We start from the raw sequence: 12,906 nt of genomic DNA, 5'->3' as shown, positions 1-12,906 counted from the left end.
AAGGTGCTACAAGTACTCCTTTTCTTTTTGCGAATACAGACTAACACGGCTGCTACTCTGAAACCTGTAATTGTAAACAGTATCTTACTTTTTCTTGTGTCTGGAAATACTTGAGTTTGAAAGCTTAAGTTCCCTTGTGTGTCATGTTTAGCGGTAACAATGCTCCTATTTGGTAGCCTAAAAGTGGAAGCCTATAAAAGGACTCTTACCTCTTGGAGAAAGTGAATTTACTCTGCTTTAGAGTCTGTTGAATGTAAACACCTCTTCTGGATCTACATGCCTCCTCTACTCACTTCCTTCTAAAAGCTGGGATTTTAAGACCTATTGCTCATTAGATCAATGGTGTAGTATGTTGACTTTCAAATAACTCCAGTTACATTGACTCTGTATTTTTAAAGACAGATATTAATTACAATTTTGGGGGAGGTGTCTTAACTTAGAATTATAGGCATGCACAATAGTTTACTGCTTCTGTAGGCTCAAAGGATACTTTTAGGTTTTTTTTCACATTCTTAATGTTTGTTGCTGTAAAACTTCTAACTTTATTATGTAACTTTACACTATATATTAATCTTAATGCAGCATTTTTGATTTTTAGATTAATAGTATTCTGCAAGTGGAATTTATTAATCATGCTGTGAATATATATAAACTACCACTTAAATAAATATACTGTGACATTTTAATTCATGGCAGGTTTTCACAGATGGCTCCTATGTACTTAAGTTAGAACCTTTGGGTAACTTTAAAAGAAAAGGAGTACTTGTGGCACCTTAGAGACTAACCAGTTTATTTGAGCATAAGCTTTCGTGAGCTACAGCTCACTTCATCGGGTGCATACTGTGGAAACTGCAGAAGACATTATATACACAGAGACCATGAAACAATACCTCCTCCCACCCCACTCTCCTGCTGGTAATAGCTTATCTAAAGTGTGTGTTTTGGGGGGGGGTGTTGAGAGAACCTGGATTTGTGCTGGAAATGGCCCAACTTGATTATCATACACATTGTAAGGAGAGTGATCACTTTAGATAAGCTATTACCAGCAGGAGAGTGGGGTGGGAGGAGGTATTGTTTCATGGTCTTTGTGTATATAATGTCTTCTGCAGTTTCCACAGTATGCATCCGATGAAGTGAGCTGTAGCTCACAAAAGCTTATGCTCAAATAAATTGGTTAGTCTCTAAGGTGCCACAAGTACTCCTTTTCTTTTTGCGAATACAGACTAACACGGCTGTTACTCTGAAACTTGGGTAACTTTGACTTTCAGCTATCCTCTGGGTAGATGTGTGTCCTCCCCAGCACATCCAATTAAGTTAAATTGGCTGAAATTTGGAATGTTGTTGTGCTTTGCCTATAGTGAAGTATATTGTGGTGATACAAATTTGTTCAAATTCTGCACTTCATTATATCAGTGTAATTATTACAGTAACAACTGAGAGGTGCTAGGCAATGTACAGGCATATAGCAAAAGTGCCTTTTTCCAAATTGCTTTTGCTCTGAAAAGAAACAGTGGGGAAAGATGAAATGATGATGCACAAGCAAACGGTGCAAGGTAGTGACTGGTAGATCTCTTGATAGTTCTGTGTTGATTTTTTAATTTGTCTTGTGTGTATATATAAAGTGTGTGTGTGTACCATATATAATCTGAAGTCAGTGGAGTCACTCCTTATTTACACTGGGGAAAGGGGGTAAACTTGGCCCACTGTTTCTAAAATTTTAACACTAAGACATCTTTTCCTAGGCCGATCCATGATGCAGTAGAAAACGATCACTTAGAAATTGTCCGCTTGTTACTTTCTTATGGCGCTGATCCAACGCTTGCTACCTACTCAGGTAGAACTATTGTGAAAATGACACATAGTGAACTGATGGAAACGTTTCTAACCGGTGAGTAACTCTATACTCTGTCTGCTATTGTGAATGTAATGTGACATTTCCTGTCTCTGCCTCCTAGGCGCCAAACAACCAAAGTTTTATTGTTCAATGTAAATAACAATTACTAGAACACACTTAACAGACTTTATATTTTGCCTGCCAAGAAAACACTGAGTGGTAGAAATTAGAAGCATGTCTATGGATACTATCGTCTTATATGCTATGTGGGATGTGTGATATGCTGCCATCAGATTTTATGGTTTGGAGACCAGCTAATTGGACATTGATCAGTGTAGTTTCTATTGGTACATAAAATTTTACTTGAAACTAAAATAAAATTACCAAATGTTATAGCAATATGTTAAGTATAATTCGTTACAGCTATTCAGGTGATACAGATTTTTTACCTTTTAGTGTCAAGTTTTAGAGAATTTTTTTTATTCCTCCCCTTAGTTTTCACCTTTATAAAAGTTCAACCTACCATTTTATTTTTAAAAAAACTATGATATGAAGGAGTTGAATATGTAAATGGAGTGGGTGGGTGTGGAATTATTTTAATACCTTCACTTTCCCTGTTAAGGTAAACACAATTGAAAATCCTTTTGTCATTTCATTGGCTCACAACTGAAAAATATCCTATTCTTTTATTGTTTGTAACAAACGAGTTTAAATACTTGTGTATAAATACAAAATGGTACTGTTTGTGGAATCGTTAGTTGCTTTAGGTCTGTATTGGAGTCCAATGGGTTGGCGTTCCCAAATTAATCCTAATGTACTTCCATCTTATTCATTGGTAAATGCCCGAAAATTTAAGGCTATTCACAAACTAAATACTGCCTCACAGTTATGTAACCTTAGGACTTGTGTTCTCTACTGGGGTAAGTCGATCTAAGTTACGCTACTCCAGCTATGTGAATAACATAGCTGGAGTCGACATAGCCTAGGTCGTCTTACCCTGGTGTTTTCATTGCACTGCGTCGATGGGAGATGCTCTCCCATAGACTTACCTTACTCTTCTCGGAGAGCTGGAGTACTGGAGTTGACCAGGGAGTGCTCTGCCATCGATTTAGGGGGGTCTTCACTAGACTTGCTAAATCAACCGCCTCTGCATCGATCTCAGCAGCCTGGATCCCCAGTGAAGACCAGCCCGTAGTGTGAAAACCTTTTCCCTTCTCATGTCTGCTACTTACCTCCCAAATTCCTTATCTTTGAAAATTGTGGAGAATGGAAAAATTTGATTTTTTTTCAAGGGCTCAAGATTGCATCTCTCAGAAAATTAAGGTGCTGCAGTGTAAAGCTCAGGAATTCATGGGTCAAAATTTGTCTCTGCAAAGAGTTGGGTTTTGTTGAGGATTTTGAGGGGGGTGGAAGGGACCCCTAGGGCTTGGGGGGAGATGAGAAAAGTGTATTCCAGGAATAGTCACAAGAATGGTATTCTTCATAGTATGTGCATCAAGAATATGTTGTGGATTTTAGATGGGAGGTATGAATGCATATTGTGACTCTGGCAAGCTTAGCGGGCAGTGTATCATACAGCTTTCCATTCTGATTAGTTTGTTTTTGTTGTTGTTTCCCTCTCTAGAGTATTTAACTGACCTGCAAGGTCGAAGTGTGGATGACCCTGGTTTGTACTGGGATTTCTGTGGCAGCTCTGTGTGTGGTGAGCAAATGTTATCCTTTATTTTTTGTATGTGAAGAAGTTTCAAAACATTATCTAGCATGTGGGGGAGTTTCTTTTGCTATATGCCAGAGGAAGTTTTGAAGGGAAGTGTCTAGTTTTATTTACTGCGTCAGTTACAGGATGATAAAGCAAGACTTGCAATATACACCTAATGCTGATTGGACCCGCCTTTTTTTTTTTTTTTTTAAACTAGATCCAAAAGATGAATCTGGTTTTGACATCCTGGCAAATCCCCCTGGCCCAAGTGATGAGGATGAAGATGGCTTTAGCGATGTGTTTGAATTTGAATTTTCAGATGGGCCTCTCTTGCCATGTTACAATATCCAAGTGTCTCTCTCTCAGGGGTAAGAACTGATACCGATTTATGAAATAATCTGTTTGGGGTAGCAGGAGTCTGTGCTATTCTAAAAGCAGCATTCAGGCACTATTTAAACTCTACATTGTATTTCTGTACAGTTATTCATGCCATGTGCCACTGTGTGAGGTGGTAGGGAAGAAAGCTGATATGTCAGTTCTAGGGTGGAGTTCCAAAAGCGTAAGGGTACGCAAAGAAATTGCAGTCTAAACATTCTGCTTGTGCTGACTGTATTTGCCATAGTATAAAGTGCTTTACAAAATGCTGTTAGCATAGATAGCTGGTTTTACATCCCAGAAAAGAGTGAATTACTGTTTTAACCCAAGATATATCAAACGTCCTCCCACCACCCAAAAAAGGATCTTGATGGTCCCAAAATAACACATTTGCTTCTGGCAGATTAATATTAAGTAATTTAACATTTTATCTTGAAATTTTTCCTTGTGAATTTGCATCTCTTTATCACTTAATAGACACTTCATGAGTGACAACATGGCAGCGTTACTACAGTTTTAATGCTCCAGTGCAAAGCTGGATTTGACCCATGAATAATGCATTGGATCAAACACATCGAGAAATGGCTTATAGCATATTGGTTGTATACAGATATAGGAACACTGTTAATCACAAGCAGAAACCTGGACTGTGTTAGTTGTGTAGTATCTCCTAAATGTGAATCAGCTCAGTAAACAACTGTTCATAGTTTGCAACAGTTGCAGAACTTAAAACTACAGTGTTTCTTCACAACCTATTATTTCTGAAGAGTTTATAAGCCATGTCGGACTAGCTTTTTTTGACTGTGGTTAAATAATGCTCATTAATCAAAATTTGACAAATATAAAAATTGAATTTAATATTTAGTATTTAATATTAATCTGAAAAATCCATTGTTTTTTCCCATTAATTGCTTTTTTAGAATTCATAGCTGCCCAAGATACTGATTATTTAACTGTAAGCTAACTCTTGATTGCTAAATAAAAGGCAAGGCTTCATTGTGTAAACATTTACACATGTGAGTAGTGGTCAGTGTGACTGTTCACCTGTGTAAAATTATGAACCACAATTTACGGGGTCAAGGCCTGTGTTGATATATCATATGACTAGCCTGTCACATGAATACTAATGTCATCCACGGCTTTTGTGCATGTCTATCTACATGCAGCTGGACACTGCTAAATTCTAATCCCACAGCTAGTCTCACTGATGCAAGTAAAAGTGTTTGCAGGAGTATGGTGAGCAGGATTTGACATACGATGTAAAGCTACTGCTTACATAAGCAGGAGGATTATAACTTCATGTCAATTATTTAAGCCCTTTTTTTTTGTTCTGCAGACCACGAAACTGGCTATTGCTGTCGGACATAGTAAAGAGGCTGAAAATGTCATCCCGCATATTCCGTTGCAACTTCCCTAATGTAGAAGTTGTCACGATCACCGAGGCAGAGTTTTACAAACAGACGTCTTTGAGTCAGTTGTTCTCTTGTGCTAAGGACCTTGAAGCTTTCAATCCAGAAAGCAAGGAACTCTTGGACTTAGTAGAGTTTACAAGTGAACTTCAGACTTTACTTGGATCTTCACTTGAGTGGTTGCATCCAGATGATGATGATCTCTCTGATATCCATTGGTGAGCCACCAGGCTATTTAATGTATAGTACCATATAAAGTTAATTCTTTATGTATATGTGTTAAAAATGCAATTGTTTCTGTAAAGAAAGGACACTATTAAATATTAAAATATCTTTCCTTTATATAAGAGATTTGAATTCCATTTTGATGGACTTTGGGACTTTTTTTTTTTTTTAAGAACTTTAATCAGTTTTTACAAAATTGTTATATAATGTTTCTTTAAATGCACACAGGCTTTGGGATACTTTTTGTTTTTACTTGGAACACATTTAAAAAATATAACACACCCACACATTGACTTTGTTTCATACAAAGCACTGATTACACAGAACATACTTTTATAGGTGATGTGATCAAAGTCATGTGGCTTGTTTGGGAGATAGAATTTGGTAAGGCACTTCATGATATTATTTTTGTTTACAGAATTACCTGCTTCGGCCAGGTAAGCACTATTGAATATAATTCAATAGCTTGTAATATAAATTAAAACCATATCCATATACACCAACTAATTGTATGAACTTTTATATCCTAATTTAAAAGCTGTGAAATTTAGTTTTCACACATCAAACCGGATTGTTTATATATGTTTAAACATTTTATGCTCTTTATTTAAAGAAGACTTTGAACTATTTTTTCTGTATCTTGTAAAATATTGAAAAACTAACATATGTTGAAGTTGCTTGAAACTGTACATAAACTAAAATTTTCTGAATTGTGTGTTTACGTTTGAAATCTGTGTTTTAACTTTGTAAGTAAATTCTCCTGCCTTTGTATTTATATTTTACAAAAATTTTCTTAAAGGCAATAAAACTGTTGAGAAAATGAAGATGTTGAAATGAGTTTTATTCTGTGCATGATTATAAAACAAACTAGCTTCTTAAAGTTTGTAAAAGGAGGATCTGATATCATTTACTGGAGCCAAGCAGGAATGGCTCAGGTGCTGGGGAGCCATTTATAAAATATGATGATGAATCTATATTAGCCTTCTATGGTCAAGGTCAAAAGAAAAATATCTCATGAGCCTTTTACAGGGACAGACGTTTAAAAAAACAGTAGTCACAAGACTTTCTGGAGTACCTTTTCGTTAAAGAACGGTGAATCCATTTACTATGTTTTTCCAACTTGTCATCTTTAAAGTTGGACTGATTTGAATTTTTTTTCTCAGTGGTTCCTAATGGGAAAAAAACAAGAGAGAGGGTAGATGTTCTGTTAGATAATTTCTGTATAGAGGCATCGAGTATGTGGGCACACTGTGGGCACTTCGTGTGTGCTCTCCTGTTACATAAGAGACAGCCTTGAACCAAATTCCTGGTTTTAAACTTCATACCTTTATAAAGTGCCTTACCAAAATATCCTGAAACCAAATCCTTCCAGATCCGGGGGTTTTGGCCTCCAAATGTGGATCTAACTTTCCTAATTGTCTAGGTCTTTTGATTCAGTGTTCAAGTTTGGTACATTAGATTAACAGGTTCCCATTGTGAACCAGATCCTGAGTTTTTTGTTTCAGATCCATCTCTAATATTAAAGTGTGCCCTGTGTGAAAACCAAACACTTAAACCTCCTTATACGTCAGTTTTGCAATATATTGGATGTTCTCTCTGACCAGTACTACCATCATGTGCTTAAATAGATTTAGAAGCAATGCAGTTAGCCAAAGTAAAATGTCTACAGGATTGAAATCTAAAGGAACCGTTGAGGGCTGTCATACAAACACCTGACTTTCTATAGACACAGTAAGGTTTTTATTTTTTCTTGGGTTGTTTTCTCTCTCTTGCACTGTGACACTTCCTCCATTGTATTAAGATTTGGGGAAATACAGCAAAGATTCATATTGTGCCAGCTGCAAGTTATAACTGAGTGTTTTTCCTGTAAAAGAATACCTAAATTTCTCCAAATGCATGAGGACTGTAAAGGGGGTCAGAAATGGATCCCTGAGAATACCTCCTATGCTCTTGAGTGTTCTCTCCAATTGCCACAGAGCTCAGTGTCAGCCCCAGATCTACAGGGAAGAAGGACTAGGGGCATGCAGGAGCTGTGACTGGCTCACTGTGTGCAAGTGAAATCTGCTTCCCAGGGCCCACTGGTCCCTGAGAAGCAGTGAAGTTAGTGCATCTGTGAGGTTGCACTAACTGATGCTAGCGGTTGGCTGACTCCTAAAAGGGCCCAGAATACATGAAGCATTAGGGTTAAAGCGTCTTCTGGCACCTTCCCCCATTGACTCCTCCCCCACAACGAGGAGTGGTGTTACTCATAATGGGCAGGTTCTGATCTGGGCACGAATTTAAATCTAGACTACCTCCCGCCAGAGGAGTTATGACAATGTGAGATCAGAAATAGGCCCAACACCCACATGTGGCGGAAGCCAAGATGCTTGTAGAAGGTCAGAGCAGAAACGCACTCACTGAAGCAGTTTTACAGTATTTGCACGAAAGCAAATTAAATTTAAAATGCAAGTTCCCCTGTTTAATTAAAAAAAAAAAAGTACACGTTTTAGAGCTCCTCTTTTGAATGCATAGTCTGCAGCTGGATTTTGGAAATAGGCATTTTGCTTTGCTCAGCTGTCTGCCAGCAACTGAAAGTGGCAAGTTCTTGTTCTTAATTGCTGGTTGCATTTCTTCTCATTTCCATGGCAAGAGTAGGGTTTAAGCATAGAAATTAAGTTGTGTGCAAGTATTAAAAACACATGTTTCTTGGACCTGTTTTCTCTGGTCAGCTGCTTGCTGATTGGCTCGTGATTTCTGGGTATGTATCAGCAGTATACCACTTTATGGTGTATTGGCAGAGACCACATCTCTGGGCATGGAGCGTAAAGGAGGGAAACCTCTGTGGGTTTCATGTTCAGTGGGTAAACAGGAAATGGAAGTATATTTCCTTTTCTGAACCACCTCCTTCGGAATGGTCTGAAATGTGCTCAGAATAAATATCTGCCTAGTCAGAACCTTCAGCATCAGCCAATGGGGTCCTTTCATAATGCTCAGTATACACCCACGCCTTGTCCACATCAGGACTTTTTCAATTTCAGTTAGAAACCTGCACTGTTGTTACAAAGTGTTTTGTGCACATTAAGGACCTGTCTACGCTATGTAAATACAGCAATGGTAGGGGAGTTCCTTACAACACTTATCCCTGATGCGGTTTAAAAAAAAATAGTTGTTCTCTTTTATGATGCAGCATGTAGGACTACTTCCTTTCCAAACACCTGCCAGAATGTGCTGTGGTGACCTTGCTGGCCCAGTTGTCTTCGATCAACATCTTTCGGAGGCAGTGGAGCTGCTCTCTAGTTGTGAGTCTGCCCACCAGCTTGTCTGGAATCATGTTGCTCAGAATCTGGCATTGCCCATGACAGTTTCCCTCAATTCCCATCGGTAATTAGTCAGATTCAGCTGCTTACAAACCAGGTGGGAACTGCGGTGGTGCCTGTGGCTACTTTTGCTCTCACAGCTCTCTCAATGTACAGTTTATTTTGGTTGGCATTTACTTGGTGATAGTTGAGGAAGTCTAGAAAACACCCTGCTCCAGGCTAGGTGGGGAGCAAGCCTGATCGTGGAAATGGTTCCTTCGAGTGATGCAAAAAGCTCAGCTCTGTGATGCTTAAACCTACCTTTTGCTCCCTCCGATTCCCAACAGGGCTGAATATTTATTTAGGTCCCCAGCTACACATGCAATCTTCCATTTGGGGCCTTTCTCCCCTAAAAGAGTGCTGGCTTGGGGTTTTGTTTCATCCGTACGCACTCCAGAATCCTGCCGCCTGGCTGTTCCAAAGAGCTTTAAAAGCAACACTTCTAGCTATAGACATAGTAACTGGCACAAAAGAAACCTTTCATGGTGCTGAAAATGGCCCTTGGGGAGTGCACTCCATGTAAGGGAGTACCCACGCAACACAGCTATTGAAGCAGTCCTGTAGTAGCTCCCAGTGTAGGAGACAGGGCCACAGGAAGCAGAGGGTAAAATAGAGCAGCCCTGAGTCTGCTCTAACCATTGCTAGGGGCCATGCTGATCCTACAATAGAGAGAGTATGAAGATGGCTACCCCCCTTCATTTCTTTGCCAAGCACAAGATGTACTTGAGGACTGATCTGTGGACTAAGCATTAATGTGAACTGATCAGCAAGTCAGAGTAAGGTAAATATAGACAGCAGTAGCTCTAGTCCCCTACAGATTCTGTAATACTTGATGAAACAGTCTTTAAACACTCAGATTATTTCAGTTTATAAAAGAAAACTGAAGGCATTACTATTTTTAACTTGTACAATGTAAAGTAGTTTTTAAAAGTGTCTGTTTAAAATTATGTCTGTGAGCACTATCTTTTTATGTCAGTGTTGATTCACAGGCAGAAAAGGGGAATTTATGGTAAAAGATTTGATGCCACAAATATGTTGATATAATATTTGATATTTTATGGGAACAGATTTGTATTTACACTATTTCATTTCTACATATTCTGGAGATACACCTGCTTCGGGGAGGAATCAGACCGGACACACACCATGAGATTAGGTTGGCTCATTAGGCGATGAAAAACACCCCAACAGATCTAAAAGAATTGTTGCATGTAATGCTTCTCAGTGTGTTTGTGTGTGTATATGTTCACTCCTAGGTTAATCATGCTAGTTTTGTTTTCCAAACTGGTTCGCTTTGACTGCAGAGTGGAGAGATTGTATCTTCTTGCAAGTAACAACCGTGATGAACTGGTACAAGAAGCATTGCCTTTCAACTTTGATTTCACTCAGAAGTCTCTTAGAAACCTTTTGCTACTTCTGATGCTTTATACGGCTACAGTTCTTACCTCATTCTACATGGTACATTTCTTTGTTCTCCTCCCAGCAATGTCTGTGCCTCAGTTTCCCTGATCTGTAAAATGGGAATGATAATGCTTTGTAAAGGGCTCTGAAAATGGTGAAAAGTGCTATACAAGTGTTAACTCACAGTTGGGTAAATAGTGTAGTATGGTGTTAGTCTAGATGTTAACTTCCCCCCCCCCACACACACTCCATGAGATTGAAGTGATGGGAATCGGCTGCTCTCTTTCACCAGGTATGCAGTACAGTTCTGCCACTAAATAGATTTTCCTTTTGTTGTCACATTAATTTGCAACTCATTAATAGTGACAGAAGTGAAGTATTGCACTGATGCAGATTTACATATTCATGAGGAAATTATTATTAAACAAGATTTTCCTAGCTTAGGAAGCACCCAAAGTAATGCTACACAGTACATTACACCAGCCTGGATGGTTTATTTTTCTCTTAAATATGTTAATAGATGCAGTTGTGTGTGGTTTTTTTAAAGTAAATATGCATTTATAAAACAATGTAATATTAAAAATTCAGAATAACTGAAATACTAAGCCATTCACAAAATTGTCAATAATTGAACAGGAATATCTATTTAATACAAGAATCAATTTATACCTTTTAACTTTGGCTAATGAATATTATACAGGCAACATCAGCAAGAGTACAGCAGAATTTCTTCAACAGTAGGGTGAGCAATAGGCAGATTAGTTGCTACTGGACTGTGTGGTTCAGACAAGCAAACTGAACTTACTATCAAAAGTTTGGTATTGCTTTTGCCCTGTCCCAGGGTGGTTAAAATATACATCAGTGCTGGGAGGGCAGAGGAAGAGAAGTGTAACACGTCCATCTCGCTTGTCAAACAATTGTCAGGGTTCTCACAGATGTTCAGTGTGGTGTTTGTTTTTAAAATGGAGAGAGAAAGCTACACCCATCCAGGAGCCTGACTGCAGCATGCAGTGCCGCTGATGAGAAGCTACTCACCACTGAACTGACTGGCTCAGCAGGCACTGTGTGTTTCCACAGTTTCATCTAAGCTCTGGTCTACACTAGGACTTTAGGTTGAATTTAGCAGCGTTAAATTGATGTAAACCTGCACCTGTCCACACGATGAAGCCCTTTTATTTCAACTTAACGGGCTCTTAAAATCGATTTCCGTACTCCACCCCTGACAAGTGGATTAGCACTTGAATCGGCCTTGCCGGGTCGAATTTGGGGTACTGTGGACACAATTCGACGGTATTGGCCGCCGGGAGCTATCCCAGAGTGTTCCACTGTGACCGCTCTGGACAGCAGTCTCAACTCGGATGCACTGGCCAGGTAGACAGGAAAAGAACTGCGAACTTTTGAATCTCATTTCCTGTTTGGCCAGCGTGGCAAGCTGCAGGTGACCATGCAGAGCTCATCAGCAGAGGTGACCATGATGGAGTCCCAGAATCGCAAAAGAGCTCTAGCATGGACTGAATGGGAGGCACGGGATCTGATCGCTGTATGGGGAGAGGAATCCGTGCTATCAGAACTCCGTTCCAGTTTTTGAAAAGCCAAAACCTTTGTCAAAATCTCCCAGGGCATGAAGGACAGAGGCCATAACAGGGATCCAAAGCAGTGCCACGTGAAACTTAAGGAGCTGAGGCAAGCCTACCAGAAAACCAGAGGGGCGAACGGCTGCTCTGGCTCAGAGCCCAAAACATGCCACTTCTATGATGAGCTGCGTGCCATTTTAGGGGGTTCAGCCACCACTACCCCAGCCGTGTTGTTTGACTCCTTCAATGGAGATGGAGGCAACATGGAAGCAGGTTTTGGGGACGAAGATGATGATGATTAGGTTGTAGATAGCTCACAGCAAGCAAGCGGAGAAACCGGTTTTCCCAACAGCTGGGAACTGTTTCTCACCCTGGACCTGGAGCCAGTACACCCTGAACCCACCCAAGGCTGCTTCCTGGACCCGGCAGGCGGAGGAGGGACCTCCGGTGAGTGTACCTTTTAAAATACTATACATGGTTTAAAAGCAAGCATGTGAAAGGATTAATTTGCCCTGGCATTCGTGCCTCTCCTGGATGTACTCACAAAGCCTTTGCAAAAGGTTTCTGGGGAGGGCAGCCTTATTGCGTCCTTCATGGTAGGACACTTTACCACTCCAGGCCAGTAACACGTACTCGGGAATCATTGTACAACAAAGCATTGCAGTGTATGTTTGCTGGCGTTCAACCAACATCGGTTCTTTATCTCTGTGTTATCCTCAGGAGAGTGAGATATCATTCATGGTCTCCTGGTTGAAATAGGGTGCTTTTCTTCCGGGGACATTCAGAGGAGCCCGTTCCTGCTGAGCTGTTTGCCTGCAGCTGAACAGAAATGTTCCCCGCTGTTAGCCATGGGGAGGGGGGAGGATTGAGGGGGTAGCCACGCGTTGGGGGGAGGCAAAATGCGACCTTGTAACGAAAGCACATGTGCTATGTATGCAATGTTAACAGCAAGGTTTAACCTGAAAGACTGTAGCCACTGTTTTATAAAATGTGTCTTTTTAAATACCGCTGTCCCTTTTTTTTTCTCCACCAGCTGCATGTGTTTCAATGA

At 39.9% G+C, this 12,906-nt stretch overlaps 1 protein-coding gene across 14 annotated transcripts in view; it reads left to right on the top strand.

Moving 5' to 3' along the window:
- Positions 1–6,765, top strand: part of BCOR (BCL6 corepressor) — a 78,855-nt gene extending 72,090 nt beyond the window's left edge. For 9 of the 14 annotated variants that reach the window (XM_073358417.1, XM_073358444.1, XM_073358483.1 and 6 more), the window contains 4 exons: positions 1,743–1,888; positions 3,459–3,536; positions 3,751–3,901; positions 5,245–6,764. In XM_073358417.1, the coding sequence (XP_073214518.1) occupies positions 1,743–1,888; positions 3,459–3,536; positions 3,751–3,901; positions 5,245–5,539 (670 nt within the window). In that variant the 3' untranslated portion in view covers positions 5,540–6,764. Of the gene's footprint in view, positions 1–1,742; positions 1,889–3,458; positions 3,537–3,750; positions 3,906–5,244 lie in introns of those variants that run through there. The other 5 variants (XM_073358427.1, XM_073358455.1, XM_073358464.1 and 2 more) reach the window with 3 other exon arrangements.
- The last annotated feature ends 6,141 nt before the right edge of the window (positions 6,766–12,906 follow it).

This window comes from Lepidochelys kempii, chromosome 1 (assembly GCF_965140265.1).
Source record: "Lepidochelys kempii isolate rLepKem1 chromosome 1, rLepKem1.hap2, whole genome shotgun sequence".
NCBI lineage: Eukaryota > Metazoa > Chordata > Testudines > Cheloniidae > Lepidochelys > Lepidochelys kempii.
This window is presented reverse-complemented; position numbering and strand designations above follow the sequence as displayed.